The sequence below is a fragment of the Haliaeetus albicilla genome, chromosome 11 (genome assembly GCF_947461875.1).
Source record: "Haliaeetus albicilla chromosome 11, bHalAlb1.1, whole genome shotgun sequence".
Lineage (NCBI taxonomy): Eukaryota > Metazoa > Chordata > Aves > Accipitriformes > Accipitridae > Haliaeetus > Haliaeetus albicilla.
This window is the reverse complement of record NC_091493.1, coordinates 24,776,603-24,800,385: the sequence shown is the minus strand read 5'-3', so window position 1 is coordinate 24,800,385 and position 23,783 is coordinate 24,776,603. Positions and strand designations below refer to the sequence as shown.

Genomic DNA, 23,783 nt, shown 5'->3' with positions numbered 1-23,783 from the left:
AGAAAAACACTTAATACTTGGACTTCTGTACATTATATGCAATGTAGAACTCACTTTGACTCAGGAACATTATATCAAAATAGTTTATTAAAAATATCTGAATTAATCTTTTTCACTACATTCCCACTTATGTTACTAAATGAACTTTATATTTATCTAACTTAACTAAGTGTAAATACCACATCAGTGAAATTAGAAATCCTATCATCTAGTATGATTAAATAATTGCAATATTCAGTCATTTTGAATTACTGTATTACCTAATGGTTGCATCACTGTGTACTCATATTCAATAAATGGATATACTCAAATTATCTAAGACTTTAGAAAAATCATAAGATCTGTAGTAGTATGTACTGCACTCTATTAAAATGCATGTGAATTTTGTTTAATACAGTTGTTTTTCTTATGCGTGTAAGCGACCTAGTCTCCCTTCTCCTTTTAAGCAAATTGTGTTTCTCCAACTTTAGAAAAATCTTTGTTAACACTTTATGTCTGAGTAGCAGGAAATATTCTCTTTATTCCCATTCCTAATAGTTTCTTATATATGATAATTACTAAGCTATGGACCATGCAGAAAGTAAGACTGTTATGAGGCCTACATTAATACAATTTCACTTAGTTCAAAAAATAAATTAGAAGTGGTCATGGCAAAAAACCTCATGTATGCCGGTATACCAAAGCTAGAATTCACATGATTCCTTCTTCTAAACTGGTAATACTTATGTATAATTTAATTCAGTGGCCAATGGGCTGTAAAAGGTATTTGGTTAGTTAGGTATTCTGTATAATTATGATGCCCTTCCTAAGATCCATGGTGATAGCTTTGTAATTATGTAGCTGAATGTTCCACCTAGACAGCTCATGAGATTATTTATTGTGACTTTATATTTTAAAATTCTAACAATTTAGCATATGCCCATCCCATTCTTTGAGTGCATTTGCAATAATTAAAACCACAGTCTCATCAATGTAATAATAAAATCGAATATGCTTATCATCTTTCCAGAAAGATCTCACATATTTAGTGCCTGAAGATGAACTGAGCTTCTAGATAAAAAGGAAAAATACTCCTTCATCCCAGGCTGCTCAGAGGAAAATGTAGCATTTCTAGGAGCTAATGCATCCCTGAAGGTCCCAGTGAACCACTCCTAATAGGGTGAGTCTTCCTGTAGAGCGCACTGCCAGAAGCCATCCTTTTTAAATACAAAGATGCAGTGAGTCTCTGTAGGTCCCGAGGAAAACAATGGAAAGTTACAGTGTGAGTTTTGGGGTGTGTCCAAAACCCTTTAAGACTTCATGGATCTCCTCCATGTCCCCACTCCAAGCCTTTAAATTCCAGTTGAAAACTCATAAATGACCCTCAAGAACTCTTACATTCTCAGGAAGACCAATTTTATGCCTTCTCTGGCATAACTTTCTACATTATGGCAAGTCTATTGCGCATTCTGCTTGACTTGCAATACGGAACCCTGAATTGAAGCCATCATGTAGCACTGTCTGAAAAATCTAAAAAGATCCTTAAAATGAAAACTTACTCTAAATTAAATACAAAACCTAATAATTAACATAACAAAATTGTTTTGTGTTTCTTATATGAAATTCAATTGATAGAATGTTGTTCCCTCATTACTGATTTTTGTTGTGACTTACAGTGTTTTTTCTGTTGTCAACATTTGGGCAAAAGATACATTATCATAAAAGGTGAAGACTTGCGTAAAATTTGGAAATTTTCCAGTGAGATAGCTGATGTGGAATTTTGGAATACACAAAAAATATACTAAAAAATTATCAGCAGTAAATCATTTACAAATGTGGTTCTTAATCCTTGTTCTTACATAGTATCTACTGGAGCAATAATGCTTGAGCTTGTGTGCAGATTCATTGTGTTTTCTGAGGCTTTTGCAGAATCACCAGTTTCAACTGATGCTCGAGTCACCACAATATTGGAGTTAAGTATTATGGCCTTACCTATAGGTGCAGCCTGATTTTATAGGAGATTGCTAGCCTATCCAACAGTGTAAAGAAAGGATTTTTGTCTTTTATTGAGAGCCACAAGGTTACCCACTAGTGTGACTACTGACGCTATCATAAATTAAAGATATCTTCATTTTATATTCTATTTCAGGTAGTAAATCTGGGATTCTTGTTTAGGAATGGTAGTGTAGTGATTAGGGTGATTCCATTTTTATGGGATTCTATATTAGGAATGTTCATCTGAGTGTCAGTAGTTAACAGTTATCTGTGATGTATATTGCTGTCTTGACCATCATGCAGTATAGGAGACTGAGCTCTTGTAACTTAAGTGCTGAAGATCTCTTCCATTTTAAGGACAAATAGTAGGAAGATAAGTAATAGAAATATGCCTATGTCTTAATTTTTTATTATTCCATGTGAGATCTGTGTTTAATTGTTCTATTTTTAGACATTTAAGATTTCTAAAATAGGGTCTACATTAAATAAGTGGCTCAGTTTTCAAGTTTGCTGACTGTCTGCAGCTCTTACATGTATGCAGATTTTTTTCTTCTTTCTCAAAAAAATGATAATATCATTTCCATGCTCAATGTTCTTTTACTGCAGATGTGAGTCACTTGAATCTACCATGACGGTGTAGTTTTTAAAACTCTTCTTAGTAAGATTTTTAGGAACTCTGTTAACTGTATACTGGGGATGTAAGTCGAAGTAGTAAGTTCAGGAATTCCTTTATTCAGGGAATTCATGACTTCTCAAAAGGAATTTTAGACACTTCTTGTAAAACAGAGAAATAAACCAAAACTTTTCTAACTGCATTGTTTAATTCTATCATAAAGTTTTCAAATACTCTCTCAAGAGTAGGTAAATTTTTTTGTGTGTCCATAATCTTTGAAAACTATCCTGTCCTCTGTGTTATAAAGGCTAGGAAACATTTTCATACTTTTAAGTCTGAAGTTTTGCTCTTGACCAATGTCCTATTCGTCCTTGTGCTCATGCTGGCTATTTGCTCACATGACTCTTTTTCCTCCCTAGATGCTATTCCTCTGGTATTTTTAAAGAGAGCAGGCACAGCCTCTTCTTTCATTTTGCTAGGCTAACAAAGCTAAACTCTTTTACTCTGTACTTTTGAAACAAATTATTCATTCTAATAGTGACTCTATTAACTGTCCTCTATATCCATTCTATTCTGGACTGATTTTTCATGACCCATTTGATAAAATTGTGTGGTATGTTTCTGATTAGGCCTTTAAAATCAGAGTATTTCCCTGGAAATGTGTCATCTTATATGTTCTTGACTGTATTTTTCTTTTCTTTTTTTTTTTTTCATTGTTAAATCATAGTGGCTCTGAGTCATCCTGTGATCAACCTGTGCTTTCAGGTCCTTTTCCTTGTCTGTTTGCTTTCCAAACTGGTCTGTTTCACAAGATTATAATAGAAATTCCCATTATAAATCTGTAAAGCATGTGATTCTGAACAGTGTCTTAGGTGACATTCCTCTTTGTTTCAAGGTCATCAAATAAAAATTAGAAGTCTCTAAACTGATTTTCGTAGAAACTTTGGATATATTCACTTCAGCCTGTCTTCCCCTTTCAAAGTAAATAATTGTATTATCAATTTTAGCTTGTTCCTTATTCACCTGACACTAATTTTTACTAATTCTCAATGTCTCAACTCAGCTAACAGTTTTCTATGTAGCTTCCAATATTTTATTGAACACCAAAGAAATTAGGTGAATTGTATTGCCATGTCTAGAAAAACAGTTCCCAAAGAGGACTGTCATGTGGTTCTGGCATTATTTACCTTTGGTAAACCTACCCTCTCTCCCTCTGTGTTATCTTTTTCTTTGATTTTTTTTTTCTCTCTTTCTCTTCTTCCCTCACGATATCAGATTACAGGTCAGTTGTTGCTTGTAGAATTCCACACATTTTCCTTTTCTTAGAAAAAACCTTACATTTTCTGACCGTATTTTGATGGATGCATTAATAATGAAGTCCTAGATACTGACCTATAGTTGGGAGGAATAATGCATGAATGCATAAGCAACTCCAATGCATCACACTGGAACACAGAAACGATGACAGTGGTCCATAGAGAGGTGCCTAAAGGACACCACATTTTCATGCAATCTACCAGTTAAATCTTTCAAACTCATTAAAAGCGGCCTGACTTTGAACACAGAAGCAGACCAATATGGCAGCAGCAGCTGTAAGTGATGTTGTGAACTGTGCAATAAAGTTGTTCATTTGGGCATAATATACCATTCCCTACATGCCAAACTTGGTTCACTCATTCACCCTAACTGTAGATTGTTTTACAGAGCAGTCACCATTGCTTTATGACCAACTTGGTAGATTCCTAAAAAAAAAAAAAAAAAAATAAAAATTACAATTGTCCTTTGATTTCATGCATCTGTTCTTTCAAAGATTTGCATGGTGATATTCAGCTCTTACTGAATTTTGCTTTGACATTTGTTGTAATTTTTATATTCTTTTCTCGTTATTGATCCTAACATTGTCTTGTCTCCATGTAAACATCAACACTTTCACTGACATTAAATAAAAAATGTATTACCTGATTCTGTCTATATGGCAGCTCTACTTCTTTCCTTGGTTTTTTTAACTATAGATCTGAAGAACTATTTTGTTTCACTTATCACTGTTGGGTTTTTTTCCTTTTTGTAGGCTTTCTGATTATATTTATTGTCCCTTTTGATCTGCTTATCCATTCTTGATCTTGTAAGTCCTGTTAACTTTTATCAATGAATTTCCTGAGTTTGCTAAGTTTCCAAATTTGAAATACAAAATCCTAATGTGGAGATTACTTTTATTTTTTACTTTTATTAGGAAAACTTGCTTGGTATCCTCCCTTTTTAAAAAAACCAGAATCAATCCCATGTCTTTTAGGACCTGTCAAATTGTTTGTCATTGAGTATGTGTCTTGTATAATTGTACTTCTTCAAACAGGCATTGTTCCCATTCTTTTTACAGAACCTTTTTTTTGCATTTTCCCAGATAGTCTGAATTTTTTGGGTTGTTTGTTAATACTTTTCATACCAGAAAAATAGATCAGTACTCATGTACAGTCTACCTAAAGCCTCACAGCACTGGGCCAAGTGCGTATCCTTATCTCATATATCATGTGCTGACATAACTCCAAAGGAGTGTTATTTAAATATCTACCAGGAGAGACAGCTGAAAAAACAATTTTGCACTTTTTTGTTATGTTAACCACCAAACCTTTAACATAAACTCCAAACTCAAATCTTCAGTTGCTTCTAAGGAATTGCTGACTTGTTTGAGGGACTAAATAAAATCTATTATATATGTATAAATAATTTATTTGCTTCATTTTATTATGATGATCACACTGTTAACTCAGTCAGTACATATTTAGTAATATAGGCTATTACCTGTAGAGCTTAGTTTCTACTTTTTGTTTACTGCTACTGTAACTTTATAAAGCTTGTTCCTATTTTGGCAGTACCCTTGTATCTTTAATAACATAATATATGGCCTCTTGCATCTGAATCTATAAAACACTTCATCAGATTCTTTAAAATCTGGAAGCAGTGGAGCTGCTTTCTCAGTTCTCTGCCAGGCGTTCAGGTGATTTCATTTACTCCTTTTTTTTTTCTTCCTCCAGTTTTCTTCTGACCTGCTGTTAAGGTGCTGGTTTTTAAGTTAAGGAAATTGCCGACTGGAAAAATATACCTTATGACTGTTTGGAGGACTCAAAATTGGATGCTTTCCTCTGAAATATACTTTACCTCAAACAGAAATACTGTGCTTGAACTCAAAATCAATCTAATATCAAAGCATATGCAAGGAAGAGCTACTGAAAATAATTTGATTTATTGCATTCCACAGTGGTTACAAAGTATCTTCCTTGACAATGATTGTCTGATAATGAGTATGGTCTCTCAATATTATGCTAAATTTTAGACAAGTAGAACAAGATAATAGGGAAGCAATGTTGAAAATGGGAGCAGGTCTCAAAAAAATGTGAAAGTAGAAGAGCCAATGTATCACAAAGGCACCTAAGGCAAAAGGCTGTCTTTCCTAAACACTTAAAAACTCCTTGTAAATGCTAGCATTGATTATAAGGAATGGACTGCTGACCAGAATAAAATTGCCTGGGGAAAAACTTCACTTTAAATCTTTCATTTTTCCCTTAAAACATTTTTAATAAGGGTCTCACATGCATGAGTTGCAAAAATGTCAAGAGGACATAGCTCTCAATATCCTGAGGACCATATCCTCTTTAGAATGAGATTTTCAATTCAATTTTGAAACTTTTGGGATCCAGTTGGATTTATTTGTGCTGTTTCTTTTCCTCAGATATTTTGAAAAATTCCACACACAAAAAAATTAGTTCTGAAATGGAAACAAAAAACGAAACTTCAAAAGTACTTACAAAACTGTACTTTCCAAATTATGATTCAGAGTGTGTAAAACAACCTTTCATTTGGCTTTTTGGAAAGTTTCCCAGGTTCCAAGAAGTCTTAGGAGCCAGGAGTCCTAGGAGCCCACCCGGAAAATCCTCAGAGCTGGTTTACAGCTGATAAGCCCTCTTTCCCTGGCTGCAGGTCATACAGCTGATTTTTTAATATCTGGGCAGATGACATGGATGATAAGTGGGAGGTTTTGAAATTTGCATGGTTTCTATCATATTTATGCACAAATGGGTGGATGTCTGTGGATAGCTTTCATTTTAAAACACTGGCATTTTCCAGCAGAAAAATACTCCTTAGAAAAATCTACAGTATGTTCAGGATTTCCTCTTTCGAATCAATGCCAGTACAATCCAGTTAATAGGACTAAAAGTGAAATGGAGTCATGAAGGGATTATTGACATTCTGTTTTGAACACTCTCACAGAATGTCTAAATCCTGACTAGTAAATTGCTGACACAGACTCTAAGCTTTTCCAGGGAAAATACAAGATGCTGGTGCTGACCTGTGTCATTGCAAACCTGGAGCTCCTATGCAGGATACTTGATGGTGGTTTTGGCTCTAGTGCTCTTTCTCCCCTCTGAGAGGTAGAACAGCTTCCTGAGGTGCTGCCACTAGCACGCTTGGAAATGTCAGTTCCTATGTGATGTGGTGATATGCTGTCCAAGTAAAATTTTAAAAATGAGATGATTGATTTATGTGGATTTTGAAACATCTGAAGCACAGTCATTCATTCAAAATTTACTGTCATTGGTTTTAGTAATAATCTGTTCCCATATTGTGCTTTATCTCTGGACTCTGGAGCACCTTACAGAGCAAAAGAAATACCATCAATTTTATTTCACCAAGTGAGAGGGAAACTGAAGCAAGAGTGGGGAACCGATTTAATTGTTACCACACATAAGATTAGCAGAACCCAAGACTGAGCCTCCAGTCAGGCTTCAGCCATCCTCTACCACAATAACAGAGATTTCCTGAATGCTCAGATCATCCCTCTCCTGTAAATAATGACTAATGTTATTGAAAAGAAGATTCTCACATATCTTAGATGTAAAAATTGTTCACAAATATTTATTCATATTTTTAAACAGCATTCTGAATGTGTGGGCACTCTCAATGTGTGCATTTTTCATTAATGTCCTAGCACAGGAGCTTGTTGGCAGGCATATTGCTGTAGCAGACAGTTTGATGTTTAATTTTGAGGAATTTCTACATAAAGTAAATATTTGATGTGCAGCAAGTAGTTTGACTTTATGTGTACATTTGTCCAGTCAAGGAACAGTCCTGTCCCTTTGCCCTTCACTCCACCAGACTGCCTGCACTCAAAAGAAATTGTTTGAAATAATAGGTATACGTAGGGCAGTATTCACAATTAAATTGCATCCCTGGAAGTGACTGTAGACATTATTCAGCAAAGATTATTAAACAGTTAATGTTATGGGTATTCATATTCTTGGTACATTTTGAGGCGACAAATAGGGAAAAACACTCTCCTGAAGTCTAAGAAGGAAATAATTCTCTGTAAACGTGTCTTTTTGTCATAAGTAATTTGATGTTGCTGCATGTGTGAGATTTGCTCAGTCAGCCCGAGGAGTGCGACCAGTCCACACTAAATCCATTTGTAGCCCGGGTACAGCTTTCCTTCACTGCGTTTGACTTTGCCCCTGTGAGGTGAAGCTGTAGTCTGTGGGTGAGACTTGGGGCACCGTGATCGGGTTCCTTTCTTTTATGCTACATAGTGAAGGGTCTCTCTGTGGGCAGAGACAGGGTGATGGTGAGGAAGTGAGGGGTAGGCATGACCTTGGTCTTTCCCCTGCTGTGCGGCCTGTCACCGGACCTGCACGCCAGCTCTCTGTGCTTCCGATGTGTGCGGCCTCTTGTCTGCACCTCCCCAGACTCACAGCCATGCTCTGTCTACGCTTACTTTTTCCCATTGGTATCAGTAAGTCCCAATGGAGGAGAAATTAGAGAACCACAATGAGTTAGACAATTTCCCCTCTTAGCGAAAGTGCTATAAACTTGTTGTTTTCTCTGGCTTGTGTGGGGCTGCTTCTGTCAAGTCATAGCACCTTGTTGCTTATCCCAGTGCCTTTAGCTGTTGGTTTCATTATCATAAGCTTATTCAGATGCTTCTAGCTTTCTCTTTTTGTGTATAAGAAGTAATTAGTGTAATTTAATGTCATTGCTGTTGCTTTTTCCAGGACAGAATAATACTAAAAATCCAATATAACTATAAAGTTAATCACACTGTAACTTCTCTTATACTTCAGTACATCTCCACATAAGTCCTCAACAGTGATCTGGGGTTTGACGAATCACATTTCTAAAAATTTCTGTACATACTTATTGATAACAATTTTGTGGCCAAAATGGTATCATCAGAGGTTCAACATACACAGATACTTTGGGATATCATAGAGTAAAATACATCTTTTTCAGAAGCGTGAGATAAAGCCAATTATGACAGCTTTAGTGAATTAGGCAGTGGAAAAATCTAAGGACGAGTACTTGATGTTTAGCTTAGTTAATTCCAATTAAAGCCTTCATAGTAATTTTAAAATCTAATGTAGAAATGTCCTGTTGTTATTTGCTCTGTTTTTCCTGAGTATTTTTAATAAGTGGCATCACCTAGATTGAATACTTATTTTAAAAAGGAAATTTTGGTGGTTTTATTGTTAAAATCGCAAAACCTTTCAAAAATATACATGGTAACAAAGACAAAAACATACAGAATCCTTTATCTGTTTATTTAAGCATCCCAATGACATCACAGACTGCTCATGCTTTTCTCCCATATTTATCGTGAGGTCACTGATCTCTGTTTTACCTCTTATCTCCCATATGTATATTTCTCCCAGCACATGGACACATATTAACAGCATGTTTGTTTACATGATTGTGAAGATTATTGTTTTACTTGTCAAAGAGGTAGAGCACATGTGCTATGAGTAAACTATGTGATAATCTATGTAAATTATGTGCACAGAAGCTATACTTTGCCCTTGGGGGAAATGCAAATTAGAACATTTTGTATTTTGTTTGTTTTTAAATACATATACTTTTCACTTCAAGGCTCAGGACATACTCCCTGTTTATTTTCCCATTGCTCATCATTTGTTTTTTCTTTTAAATATCTCAGTCTTTAATGATTAGGTTGCTACTTTGGCAGGAAAAAAATGCTTGATGAGTGAGGTCCTCAGAACATAATGTTCAGTGTATTTTATAGCTCTGCTGTAAGGGAATTATCTGCTTGTAAAAGGGTGTATAACACACTTACAACTCAAAGCCATTATAGTGATCTGACAGTCTTCATTCATTTTCTCCTAGTACTGTCTTGTTTTCTTGTTTTACATTAGTGCTTGTAATATTTTTTAATCCTGCATTACTAAACCACAGAGTTAACTGATTTTCCTTATATGAAACAAGAAAAACATATTCATAAAATGTGTTGTTTATTGCACTTGCAGTTCTCTGCTGATGTAATTTTTTGTATTAATAAAATTATTTTTATACTCTTTAATTACCCTTTTGGAGAAATGTTTTAATGTAAGTTGTCTGATTCTGTTTTAAGTGAAGGAGAAAACCTGGTAGAGGTTGTCTCTTTAAATCAGATCTGCAGTGTTGATGGACCCTCTAGCAGGCACGGTAAGAACCATTCTCACCTCTGCAGCAGGGAGCTTGACCATATAGGCTCTCACATTCAATCAAAACGTTTTCCCTTTTAATATGCACTGTACCAATCCTATTCCCATGGTTACAGCTCGTGCTTCTTTGGTTGCTTCCAGTCTGTTGGAAAAGGAAGGCAGCATACATTTCTTGTACAGGAGTTTAAAACATCATGAAAGCAACCCTGTTGTGATTTGCATTTTAAATGTTTCTTTTTTTTTCTCATTGTACAGAATGCTGTAGCAGTAGCTTCAGTTCATTTGCCACAGTCTGTCTTCTCTCAGTCTTCAGCCTGGCAATCTGTTGATAACTCCACTTGCAAGCTACAGTTTATTGTCTTTCGGAATGGAAAACTCTTTCCTAGCACAGGAAACTCATCAAATCTTGCAGATGATGGGAAACGTAGGACGGTTGCCACACCAGCTGTTTTTGCTAAAATAGGTGAGGAGTTGTTATGCATTATTTCCTTTAATCTAAAAGCTACAGTATACTTGATTATGTAGAGAATAGAGGAGTAGAGTATACAGTGTGCTGAGAGGCTGGAAGCAGTCTTTTTCTTTAGTACAAATGTTTGCAATTGTTCCTATCGGCATTATTTTATTCAAATTATCCTGCAAATAAAGAAATGCACTTGCTGTATGACTAGAATGCAAATTTTGGAGTACTGTTTGTTGACAATGTTGTTACAGATGCTTGTTTCTTAAAGCACGGTTCTATAGGAAAGAACCTTGGTTTACTCTTTACAATGAAAATTGCAATGTTAACGTCCTAGACACTGATAAAATTAAGGCTTTTGGAGTGGGAGTAGTGCCCTGTTGCATGTATCAATACTCACCAGTATACTTTCTGATACGATGGATGTAAAACAGGTGTTGTTAAAGGCTTTTGTCTAAATGTGATATATTGTATGTGCTAGTGAGTCATTATTTTGATTAATTATTCACCCAGGCAATTTTACTAATTTTATTTGATACTGAATAGTGCTCTCATTTCTATTAACATTTTTTAAATGTTTAAATGTGACTTTGAAAGTGCAGAATTGACTCAGGTATTAATCATACCATGAAACTGAGCCGTTATGCAGTTACATGGGCAATAGTGCAACACTGGTCCTAACTGAAGAATCTGAAACAATAAAAAATCTGCTTTGTGAAGGATGATTAGATCATTCAGACACTTTATGGGATTGAAATGTTCAGATTTATTTATACTATTGCAAACTTTTCTGAATGTGAGCACTACCTTTGATTTTGACTGTTAAGAGTACGTCTATTGCTTTTTTCCCCATAGTTTAGTGTATCTGATCTTTTTACACAGCATTCATCAGTAAAGGGTTTTCCACTCCATCGCTCTGATTCAGTTTGTTGCTTTTGCAGATGGGTGCAGTTTTGGAAACCTCACCAGCCCTCTTACTATAGGGTTGAGGCACTTTGCACGGGGTATAGACCCCATTGCAGCCTTCTGGGATTTTGACCTTCTAGATGGACATGGAGGCTGGTGGGGAGAAGGGTGCCACATAATTAGTTCTGCAGGCAATATTACCACCATTCAGAGTACACACTTCAGTAACTTTGCAGTGCTAATGGTAAGTATATGACTTAGCAAATATACCTTTTTTTTTTTCTCTCTCTCTCTTTTGCCATACATATATGTTCTTTTTATGTGCATCTGTATCATTCTTACTTGTCAGTAACTGACCTTCTGGTTTCTATAATGTTTAGGAAAAGACAGTCTTAAAGTAAGTTATTTAACTGCTAGTAAGTGAATAAACCTGGTGGTCAGTTTTAATATCCAGAGACAGGCCTAATCAGAAATGACATTAAATTCAGTCTTACAAATGAAAGTTCCATTAAGGAACAATTAGTATGTAATGGTTATAAATTATAGGACAGGGTTTAAAAATGTATACTCCTGTGTGCTTTTACATCAGCACATCTCAGAGGCTGGTCTGCTTTTGTTCCTGCCCTGCACTGTGTTGATCATACTAATTAGTTGCAGGCATACCGCAATGTTGAATCATTTAATAAATGGAGAGGAATAACATCTTCTGCTCTTTTAAGTAAGGACAGTACTGCCCTTGTTGATTCTGTAGGAGTTTTAGTTTGTATACCAATGCTGATAGCCTTCTTATGAAATTGCTGTTCGTGAAGAAAAATATTTCTGTGCAGTGCTAACGTATCAGCCTGCTTTGGTCTGTTCTCAGTCACACTTACAGTTCCCATTGCAGTTATTTAACTATCCTGCTTAGCAGAAAGTTACCTTCATGAAAGCACAAATATTATGCAGGCAGCAATGACCTGTTATTATTCAGGGAATAAAGGAAAGCAAACAAAAAATGAGAGAATTCTAACATATATAGATGAGAAAATGTTTGCACCATTAAAAATATTTATTATAAACCATTTGTAAAAAGATTAGCCAGATGTGTACTATTAATACCAGATTGATCCTGAATGGTGGTGCATGATTGCACTGTAGATGCTGCTTGTGTACATTACAGAAATGTTTATAGTTGAGTAAATAATGTATTGTGTGTATGTGTAAGGGACAGCAAACATAGGCGACAGGAATTGCGAGGACGTGTGCAGAGAATACCAATCTGCTGCTGTCAGATGGAGCCCAGATGGCAGCCAATCATAGCACAAGGCTGTGGCACCCACGAGTTAAATGCAGATATTATCGTCCACTTCGTAAGAACTGATTTCCCTCAGAGTTACGTGAAAATTTTTCACCCAGTCCAGAATTGTTCAGAATTTAAGAGCTGTTCCTAAGATTTGACGACATCAAATATACCAGATTTTCTACAGTTTCTATGAGTTCCCTTTTTTCCCCCAGCCGCTTGTTTCCCTGAATGTGAAACATAATTTTGCTTTCAGGATATTCTTCCAAATTCATTAAAGAAAGCACCTGTTGACTTTGCAGGTGCCACACCCAAAATGGCTTCCTCCTCCTTCAACTGCTTGGGTTCAGCCTATTCTTCTTAAACTTTGAGTAGTTACTAAATGTTAACTAATTGCTTGCACACAACCAACTCCATGGTTTCATTTTATTTGCAAAAATTGTATACTGACACGAGGGCTATGATGAATTTTTAGTTTGTAAAGCCAAATACACATTTATATCTGATAAGGCGTAGCAGATTGGTTTTTCTACACCATAAAGGCAACTGAGGCACATTTTACTGCAGCTTTTGCATCTGGTATGTAATTCAGGTTTAGGTCTTGGGTTTGTTTTGTTATGGTAATTCAACTTTGCTTTTTTTCCTGTGTGCATCTTCCATTTTTATCTGTGCAAGAAAGTAAATAGAATTTTAGGCTCACCATTGCTTTGCAATTGATATGGTAGCAAACAATGTGATAGGTTCCTTAGCTCATGTTTCACAGTCACTTTTAGGAAAGAAGATGCCTGACCTTAAGTCATTTTAATATATATATCTATACACACACAGAGATATGTCTTCAAACAGTGTCTTTCTAAACAGCTATTGGAAAACTTTTGTAGCTTCGTTATGTGCAACCATTTTCATTCAAGTGTTATTTCTTAATCAGTGTTTTGTGGCATAAAGTCAGGGATTGTTTTATTTGATAGAGACTACGCTTTTCTGGACAGTTCAATTCTCATACCGGAAATGAAAAATATTTCATAGTTCTGCTTAGCTATTAATTTATAATATGAACAATATAAAGTGCCTATGTGTATCTTCTTAATTCACACCTGAGTGCCTAATATATTTTAAAATACTAACAAAGTGACAGCAAATTCAAAATAGCTAGCGTATGGTATGTAGCCAATGAAATTAGCTACAATATCAGCATACATGTTATTAATCTATAATTCTCTAATCTATTAAACCATAAAAATTCATAATTGATTATTATGTTTTGGGGTAATAGCAGAAAACTGAAGTAGCATCTGTAAACTGAAGAGCAGCAATAAAGCAACAGTGATGAAGGTTTACATTACCATCACAGTAATGTATGTCCTGCTGTGGAACAAGATGAAATAGAAGCCTCAGTTAATACAAATGTCCATTTTATAGCTAGTACGGCACATATTCTGATTTGTCATCTTTTTAAATAGTAAGACAAAGTTCCCTGAACTGCTTTTATAAAAATTGTTTCTGCCTAGGTACTGTAAAAGGGTTAAAATAAAGGTTTTGTAGAGTCCTTTTTTAGAAAGGCAGCAATCAAGGATTTATCAGCTACGATTGATAATTAATAAGCATGAGCATACTTCAAGTGAGAGGATTCATGTAGAGCCATTTGATTTCTCTCTGTGACAGTTCTTCCAGTGATGTCAGTGAGAGAGAGATTACAGTTTGGAGGCTGGCTTGGAAAGGAGGTACAAGCTCCTTCTCTTACGCACTCTCATGCTTTCACTCTGCTCTGGGTTGGGCCAGTGCATGGAAGTAAAGTAGTAGTGTCAGACATAATACAGCATTATCTTTTTCTAGTCAACTTTTGGATGGTGTGTCCTAGGGGTGAGACTAAAAACCTATGAACTAAGCTCCCGAGTTATATTCCTGCCTTTCCGTTCATACACTGTGTGTTTAGACCAGTCCCCTCTTTTGTCTTTTCTTCTGTTATCTGTAGGAGGAAAAGAGACAATCATGCTCTAGTTTCTTTTGGAGGTGGCCAAAGCCCTCTAGGGTCTTGAACTATGAACCTCTGCAATATACTTTCTGTTTTAGAGTAAAATTATGAACTTATATATTCTGGAGCTTTGTTATATCTAATTATTTGTTGTATAAATACTATGTAGTTGTTCTCTTTTGTGAACTGAGCTGTATATCAATATTATAATTTTTCAGGACAATGTTTGTGTATGTTATGACCAATCTAGTGCTCTGTAGCCATGGTGTATCTGAGTAAAAACTCTTCAGGAGATAACAAAAATATCCAACAGCAGCACTGAATTTCAAAATTTGCTAAAAATGTTTGGCCATACATTGTCCTTTGCTCTTCCTTTCATTTTTCTTAGAACAGAATGGCAATTCAGTAGTGATGGATATTACTGTAATTGTATACAGCATTTCCTTTCCCCCCTCAGATGGCTTTGTCAATAGTAATTTCCTCAAATCTGCCGAATAAACACTACTAAAGTTCTTAAATCTAAGTATGCTACTTCTCAATTAACATAAAATGGATTAATAAATATTGTTAGCATTTTTAATTGTAATCCTGAAGATAGATTAAATGAACATATATCATAACCAACTCCTTTCCTGGTTTGTCACAATGTATTGCATTATTCCAAACAACATAGGTGGGGTTTTGTTGGATTATTTTTTTTCTTTGTGAGTGTAAGGAGTCATTTGCAAAAGTAGCGTACATTCAGTGGATAGCTATTTGAGATAATTAGGGCTGAGGAGACTGAGCTGACAAAAACAGAGCAAATTTGAAACTATCCTGGAAGCAAACCTTGGAAAACTGTGTGAATGAGAAATTGAGGAAAGGCAAGATACTAGGAACGGATCATGCTAAGAGTTACAGGATTTTTCTCCTGTTGTTTTACAAGCATTCCCTGAATCTTTTAAGTATTTCCAAATTGGTAGGATGACAGTACCACAAAAGCTACATTTTCAATATTTTCAGTGTGACTTGAGACAACTGCAGAATTTCTTAGGCCTATTCATGAAGTTCACTTCTGAAAACAGTCTTCTAAATGACTGTGTTTCAGGTCTTCTCCAAATTAAACAGCCTGTCTAAGCCTTTTGAGAAATTAATTAATGAGTCAGGGAAGTATTATACAGATGTGATTTAGAAGGTTGACATAGTTACAGTATTTGACATTTTCCCCATAGAGAACACAAGGTTTTCTCGTAATAGGCTGTGGAAACGTGGTTCAGGACTTTAAAAAAATCAGACTGCTAATAAAGAGAGGTTTAAGAATGAACTTTTCAAAATTTTTTTTGTGTTTAAACACCTGATTTTACACCTACAAAATAGACTTTAGCAGAGTTTAAGCACCAAAGACTATGAAAGTGATCCAGAAAGTTTACCTGCTATCTGCAAAATTAACATTTGTTGTAGTGGGAACTGCAAAATTCCCTGGAATTAGATTCCTCTGCACATGCGTAGATGCTTCCCAGTGTGAAGAGCTCAATTTCTAAGCTCTGCTGTCATTCAGAGGCCTGGCAAGGAGGCACATACTCTTCACCTAAGTCCACAGCTGGCATGTACTGCTCACCTAAACAGAGAATGCTTAACCCATATGGACGGTATTGAGTCCAGCTTCCCAGAAAAGGTTGCTTTTTTCAGAATATTCCTGAATGTGCCAAGCTTTTGCATAAAGCCTTGGAATTAGAGTACTCATAAGAGCAAGATCTGGCTTGTAGTCCTTTCTCCCTGGATTACATCTACTTTTTATTAAATTATACTTAATAACATGTATTATTTGTTCTGTAAAATGTATAAACTGGCTTGGTACTGGGGACAAAACTCCAGGTTTGTCTTCCTCAAAATGCACTAACTTTATAACAAATCAAGCCTCTGGCTCAAGCTCGCTCTTGGTATTTGCTCTTGCTTTTTACTGGCTTAGTGGATCTTGCATTCTTTGTAGTGCAGCTTCAACCAAAGGGTAAAGGGGATCCAGACTATAAAGGAGCTCAGTAAAATGGGCCAACTCTTGGAGACAGGAGATGTAAGTTAAAGACCTAGAATCTAGGTCTTGACCCATCTTATTGTCTTAGTGGCTTCTACTGGGCTTCTTCCAATTCATCAATGTCTTTCTTGTACTGAAGTGCCCCAAACTGGACACGCTAGTCGAGATTTGGTCTCACAAGTGGTCAATAGAAGGGAATAATCACTTCCCTCAGGCTGCTGCCTGCACTCTTGCTAATATGGCCCAATATGTTGTTCACCTTATGTGCCACAAGGGCACACTGCCTTGCTTTCCATTCAGCGTACACCAGGGCCCTCTGATCCTTTTCTGCAAAGGTTTTTCCCAGTCAGTTGCAGTCAGGATTACTCTGTCCCAGAGACAGGAAACTTTTTACTTCTCTTCATTGAACTTCGTGAGGTTCCAGTAAGCCCATTCCTCCAGCCTGTTGAAATCTGGCCAAATAGCAGCCCTTCCCTCCAGAACATCAACTGCTCCAGTCAATGTGCATTGCAGTGTTTTTGGCTCTCCATAGAGACCCAACTCTATGGGTAATTTCCATATTCTGGTGCTCCTAAACATCCTAATATTTGGCACCTAATTTTTAAGGTTTGTTTTGTTTAAGTAGGAGGACTCTAAATACAAATAGTAACCTAAATCTTGCCATAACTGATTGTTCAAATGCACTTGTGTTTCCAAGTCTCTGTGGTGTTTGGGTATTACTTCCTCCGGGAACACAGTTTCAGATGTCCTGCTTTAAACACAGGAACCAGTTAGACTATACTTTCTAACATCATACTATTACAAGCAATATATTAAAAATAAATGTTTTATTTGCCAATATAAGTAGATGGATTACAAAAATTTACAACACAAACTAGCTTGTTTTTAGCAGCTCTGATTTTGTGGAAGTACCAGATATTTAGTATTAGTTCACTGTAACTTCCCCTCAGCTTTCTCAGCATCTGCTATTAAATGTCTCAGGGCTGCCTTTGGTATGTAAATCATCTATACCTCTTTATACTTTCATATTGAGTTTTAACTGATCAGTATAGATGTTTCTGTTTCAGTCGATTTTTGGAATGAAGTCTCAAGTAAAATGGTCCCATTTCCACTCTGATGTTTTTATAATTCTGATTGTTGGATGAAAGAGCTGATAAAAAGTCTTTTCTATTCACTAATTTCCATCACTAATTTCTATTTTGCTTTATGTACTATGGTGGCATTTACAGCTGAAAGAAGCTGGTTTCACACCTTCTTAGAAGGGTGAATGAATGACAAATTCTCATTAGACAACATTTTACTGGCCTTGTAGTTGTAGACAGCAGTTTGTAATGGTCAAAGGCTTGTGTGTATTCATTTTCCTGTAAATAATTCCTGCCATTTTCCAATATCATCATCATTTGAATCCCCTCTAGGAAATAAAATCAAACCCACCCTTTAAAAATTATACCATACAATTATGCTGCTTTGCGTACAGCATTAAAAAAGTAACTGTTTTCTGCATGCTGTCTTCCCCAGAGGATCACTCAGGGGAGGTTGACAGATCAATAAGGTTTAATTATCATCAAAAAGCAGACAAGATAGATTTATTATATATCTATAATGAAATCAGTTTTCAATATACAAAACTCTTAAAAAGGATATTCTACATTGGCAATAATGCATTATGATACTCAAAAGTTTTACCACTTATTTACTGTACAAGATTAGAAAAGAGATAATAATAAAAAAGTGATTTTTTTTTATAATGGAATTCACTTTAAGATGCTGATTGCTCTTGATTCTTCTGCAGGCAAAATGGCTGTATTCCTGTAGGACATATGGCATTTGCTTTTATACTGATGTTCAAACATAGTGATTGGTTGATTCTTGCACTCACACTATTAAAAGCTAGTTCTTTAGTACACTGAATGATGCTACCTTAAGTAAAATCACTTTCATTTGTTGCTACATAATTGTGTAGCTTCACTGTGTTTCCTTTTTCACAACTTTGTTAACTTTTCAGAGGGTTTTTTGGGTTGGTGTTTTTTGTTTGTTTGTTTGTTTTCAGAAATATCCAAGATACTTATTTCTTTAAATAACTGCACTGTTACTACTATGTTAGTTATAGTAACAGTATTCTTAATGCACAGAAATGAAGCAACTGTGTACATAAAATTATGACAAAGTGTACCATTGGTATACCAAAATATGATTATACGAGTAAGAGCTAGAAGTAAATATGTTATCATTTTCAGCAGAGTATTTCTATTTAAATTGTCCAGGGTTTACATTACTACGCTAGTAATATGAGCCAAAATTGTACTGAACATTTCTGCTAAATAATAGTCTACCTCAAGAAATTCACTCTGTAAAAGAATTAATGGGGAGATGATGCAAATAAGGGCATGGAAGAAAAAAAATGGTCAAAAAAAGGGTGTTTAAGTGGAGTGTCAGTGGCAGTTCTGAGCCAATAGGCTTTTAAAGAATTATTTGAAATTTGTGAATTCAGTATATCCTGAATGTATATTCAGGCACACTGAAAAAAAAAACCCAAAATCAAGAGAGGGTATCAGGAGCATAGGTCTGTCACATTAAAAAGCTGCCACATCAGATGACAGAGTTCTTTTCCTCTTCCATTCCACTCATGGTTGAGGGAAGAGTAGCAAGAGATGTTAGGAGACAGCATAACGGTACCTCTGTGACAAATGACTCCACCTCTGATTTTGAGTCTTGGTGAACTGGCCAGGGCTGAGAGAAGACGTGTGTGGGACAAGTGGTGACTGAGCAGATTTAACTGAGGTACACATGCAAGCTGAGGAAGTACTTGAAGAGAAATTGGATGTGATGACAAATATTTGCCATCATTGTTCATACGTTATTTGTTCATTTTGATGGTCTTTTTTATATATGTTGTAAGCTGCGCTGTTCTAGAACTGACATTAATATGCATCTGGAGGAACTGGTACAGTCAAACTTAGGAAATTTAAAGCTAGTATGAAGAAAAATAATGACTACTAGGGCATCTGTCGCTTGTAAGGACCTTTCTGGAAGGTAAACGGACAGTACCTTCCCCCCTGATTTAATAATTGCATAAACTCATGAACATTAGCTGGACAAGTTCATACACATAAATAATGGTGCTGGAAATCAGCTCTCTGCATGCAAATGCAATTAAAAAAATGTATTAACATTACAGTCCCAGTCTCCAAAGGGGAGATTTCACCTCAGGAAAATAATGTATTGAATCTTCTTCTAGGGGAACCTAAAACTGACAAATAAGAAAAAAGTCTTTTAAATGTATGCCAGTAGTTTCAGTGTTAAAGTTTGCTGGATTTTCATAATCACTACTTTTTCAGGTTTTAGCTTTTTCTATGGTGGGATGTATTTTCACTTTTGTGTGCACAGTTAATGCCACTGCACATGGAAACTGGCATGTAGACGACACTTTATTTGCAGTCGGGTGATAGTTTATGTGTGTAATTCGTAGTACTTGTTTGCAGAAATGTAGTGCCACAAACAGATGTGGCTTAATGTATTACAGTGAACCTCTAATGTTTGGTTTAATTCAGATAGTCTGAAGACATACTGTTTTCTGTAATGGGCTCCTTTTTCTGTCCATCAATCACACCTGCAGATTTAGCTCTCCTATTATTTCTTACATGGGAGATCCAGTAATTTAGAATGGGAATTTGATATGGTTAATTTTACAAAGTTATTAATAGTTTTTCATTATGTTTTTCGTGAAGAACTGTGTCACAGTAGGCACTAGCAGGTCCAAAAGGAATGCATGGATCTTTACTCTCCTGTTAATAAAGCTGTCAAGCTGCTTTTGAATTGATATAGGTAGTAGAGTATTTGCAACTAAGTGTAAAGGTCAATGGGTCAGAGGAGGTGTATCAACTGGGAATTATATTTGAATATAGGAGTGAGTCAGTCAATATTTTGGGTGTATTCTCATGGCTTTTGTTTCTTTGAGTGGTTCTTCTGCAGCCATGCATATGCCATTTAGAGACCTTTATGGTAATTTGATATTTTGTACTTAATATCCTAGTAAAATACACACATAAAGTTCATGTTATCAGAAGGAACAGATATTGCTAATGCCTGGAAAATGTAATATTCTGTGTATTTTTTCAGACCTTTTTTTAACGAGGATATGTCTGCTTGTACAAAAAGGTTAATTTCTGTCTTGCAAAGTGTATGCAGATGAGGAAAGAGCAGTCTGATGTTATTGTAAATTTATGAACTCTACCTACATAAAAAGTTCATCATCTTATTTTCCTGCTCTTGAAAGGGAACAGCTAGAAACGACAAGACATATTGAAATGAAGTCTCAGAGTTTCACACATGCCTAACAATGTTAAATCATTTTGCTTTCTCCATAGGATTTTAAGACAGTGCTGTCTTTCCCCCAGTACCCAGGGGAGTTTCTGCACCCTGTGGTATATGCATGTACTGCAGTTATGTTGTTGTGCCTGTTTGCTTCCATTATCACCTACATTGTCCATCACAGGTAAGAATTCAATTTTAAGCACTTGTGTGAAATGGTCAGCATTATACTGAGGTACTTCAATTTTTCTAACCTGCACTGAAAAGAGAAATTAAAATGATCTGAATTATTGTTGGATAGTAATATCAGCAATGTGATTTACACCAGAGGAATCAAAAAAAGTTTGTCAGCCTTTCTCAAGCTGTTCCCAAGCTGTATCTTTGCTGAGTTGTATGTCTAAATGGTCTACACACTGTTCCTAAGATTTCTAACTTGACAATTCAATATAAAACCATGAGCACTATCAAATTGCTTTCTGGCAAATTCCAATTGAGCAGCACTTTGGAGAGCAATACACTGATGGTATTGGCTTCTAAGATCAAATTTGGCTGAAAGACTGGTAACTATCATTGGATAAAAGAAACTTTCTTTGACTTCTATATCTTCTTGGGTTTAGAAAACTTGTGTTTTCCTTTGTATGAAAGATTTATATAAATGCCATTTTAACTACCTACTTCTGTTAAAGACCATTAGCAATTTAAAAGACTAGGAATGTATTGTACTGTAGAAGCTGCTAAATATTAATTAAGTGAACTAATGCAATGACTTCTGATCTTCAGCTTCCATTTAATTCTTTAGAGATGTCTTGTTCAAGTTCTGCATATCTGAAGCTATGCAATAAGCCTTTTGCTTTTATTACTCTACTTTAAATGCTTAATTTGATGGAGGAAACTTTAAGTCAGTAGACCCTTGTCAGTAGACTCTTTATGATTTTCACCATTGATTTTACCTTTTTATCATTGATTTCAATGTTGTATAAATCAGACTCTGTCCTTTAGGTAGATTGCTAAGTAGGTGTTCAAGAATAAAAGAATTTAATTCTCTCATATTAAGCATTTTTTCCAAATCATAATTTTCATAATAGATATGTTGGGTTTTAATTTTAAAATGCATTTTTTCAACAGCACAATCCGAATAAGCAGAAAAGGATGGCACATGCTTCTCAACTTTTGTTTCCATACTGCTCTTACATTTGCTGTTTTTGCTGGTGGCATCAATCGCATTAAATACCCAATTATATGTCAAGCTGTAAGTATCTGCCTTAGTAATTCTTACTAATAGAATGAAAACCTGAAACTGTATCTTTTAACATAATATTGATAGTTCTGTCTTTTCCAATATTGTTCCTGGATCTTAAGTTCTTCAGAATAAGTCATCTTTATAAGCATGTCTTTTCAAGGCCAGCACTGGGAGTGTTCAGTGTTTGGTTGTCACCCGAGTTTCTGTGAGAGGCTGACCAATGCATTAACTTCTCTGCAGCTCAGATTTCCTTATTTTAAAAAAAACTGAAAATCATACTATTTCTCTGTTCAACAGGATAGTTGAAAACTATGATTCCCAAATATTTCTGTCCTTTCTGATCTTTGGATTGAACGTGTGGAACTAAAGTTACTGCTGCACTTTTATAATACATATACCTTTTACTGAGGGTGGCCCTGGCTTCACTGGGTGATGCCTAAATATACACTTTGGCAGCTTAATGTTTATAGTACGATTATGTCTTTTAATTACAACTCAAGCTAAGGAGACAAAGCAGACCAGTACACTTGCTATTTATGGACCCTTGTTTGCACTGCTGGACTACTTCACATCTCTTGCTTCATCCTTTCTGGAGATAAGATGCCATGAGATGCACAGAGAGAACATGGCTTCAGGTGCTTTGAATATAGAGGCTGAGTCTGTACAGTGTGTAAAGAGAGTCATTTCAGACATCTTCTGTAATGCCTGATGAAGGCTTGTTGCAATTTGTCTTAAATATTTCTTCCTCTTGGATTTTGTAGAAGTGCTCCAGATCTCATGAATGTTGTTGGTATTTACCTGTAGTAAAGCACTTCATTAAGCCAACAGCCTCCCAGATACTTTACCTCTCACTAATCTGGTTCTTCTGATTGGCTTGAATGGGTGTAAACAGCAAGAGTCACCAGCCAACAACAGAGTCATTGCCAAACTTGCATAACTAGTGTAAGAGTCATCACTCTAATTTTCAGTGAGATGCTTTGGAAGCCTTTTGTGTATATTTGTGCTTGACCATCAATAAACAGCACATGTAGATCTGTAAGCACCTGTAACATTCTACATGCAAAGTATGTATATTACATGGTATTCATTTAAATGACACAGTTGTCTACTAGATTATTCTAAGTATCTCACAATACCTAGGGTATAGTGTCATAATTAATCTGTGAGTTCTAGCAAATTGAAATATCACCATATTACCATTGTCTTTATCTGCAGTTTGCAAGTGAGGGTAGCAGATTAGTTTGTAGGGCAGTCATGGCCATGTAATTACATGATCACAAATAACCATCTGCTGTTACAGTCATTGTCTGGTTATTTACTTTGCAGATTGCATGGTAACAATGCAGTATTAATAGCAATAATGAAAAATTGATTGAGATAAATGACTTATTAATAATCTGTTATGAGTAATACGTAAACTACAGGGGTATCTTCATAATATGTATTATCAGTGACAGCTGTTTCTTGCTATGGTATAGGGCCAGATCCTGAGCTGCTGAGAAACACGCACACTTACAGAAACTGAATGGATCCATTCAC

General features: G+C 35.7%; 1 protein-coding gene across 2 annotated transcripts in view; it reads left to right on the top strand.

The window, feature by feature from the left end:
• The window catches only part of LOC104318002 (adhesion G protein-coupled receptor A3), a 316,671-nt gene that overhangs the window by 250,339 nt on the left and 42,549 nt on the right, over positions 1-23,783 (top strand). For both annotated transcript variants that reach the window (XM_069796696.1, XM_069796695.1), the window contains exons 13-16: positions 10,324-10,531; positions 11,467-11,675; positions 21,061-21,188; positions 22,130-22,253. In XM_069796696.1, coding sequence (XP_069652797.1) covers positions 10,324-10,531; positions 11,467-11,675; positions 21,061-21,188; positions 22,130-22,253 — 669 coding nt within the window. The remainder of the gene's footprint in view (positions 1-10,323; positions 10,532-11,466; positions 11,676-21,060; positions 21,189-22,129; positions 22,254-23,783) is intronic.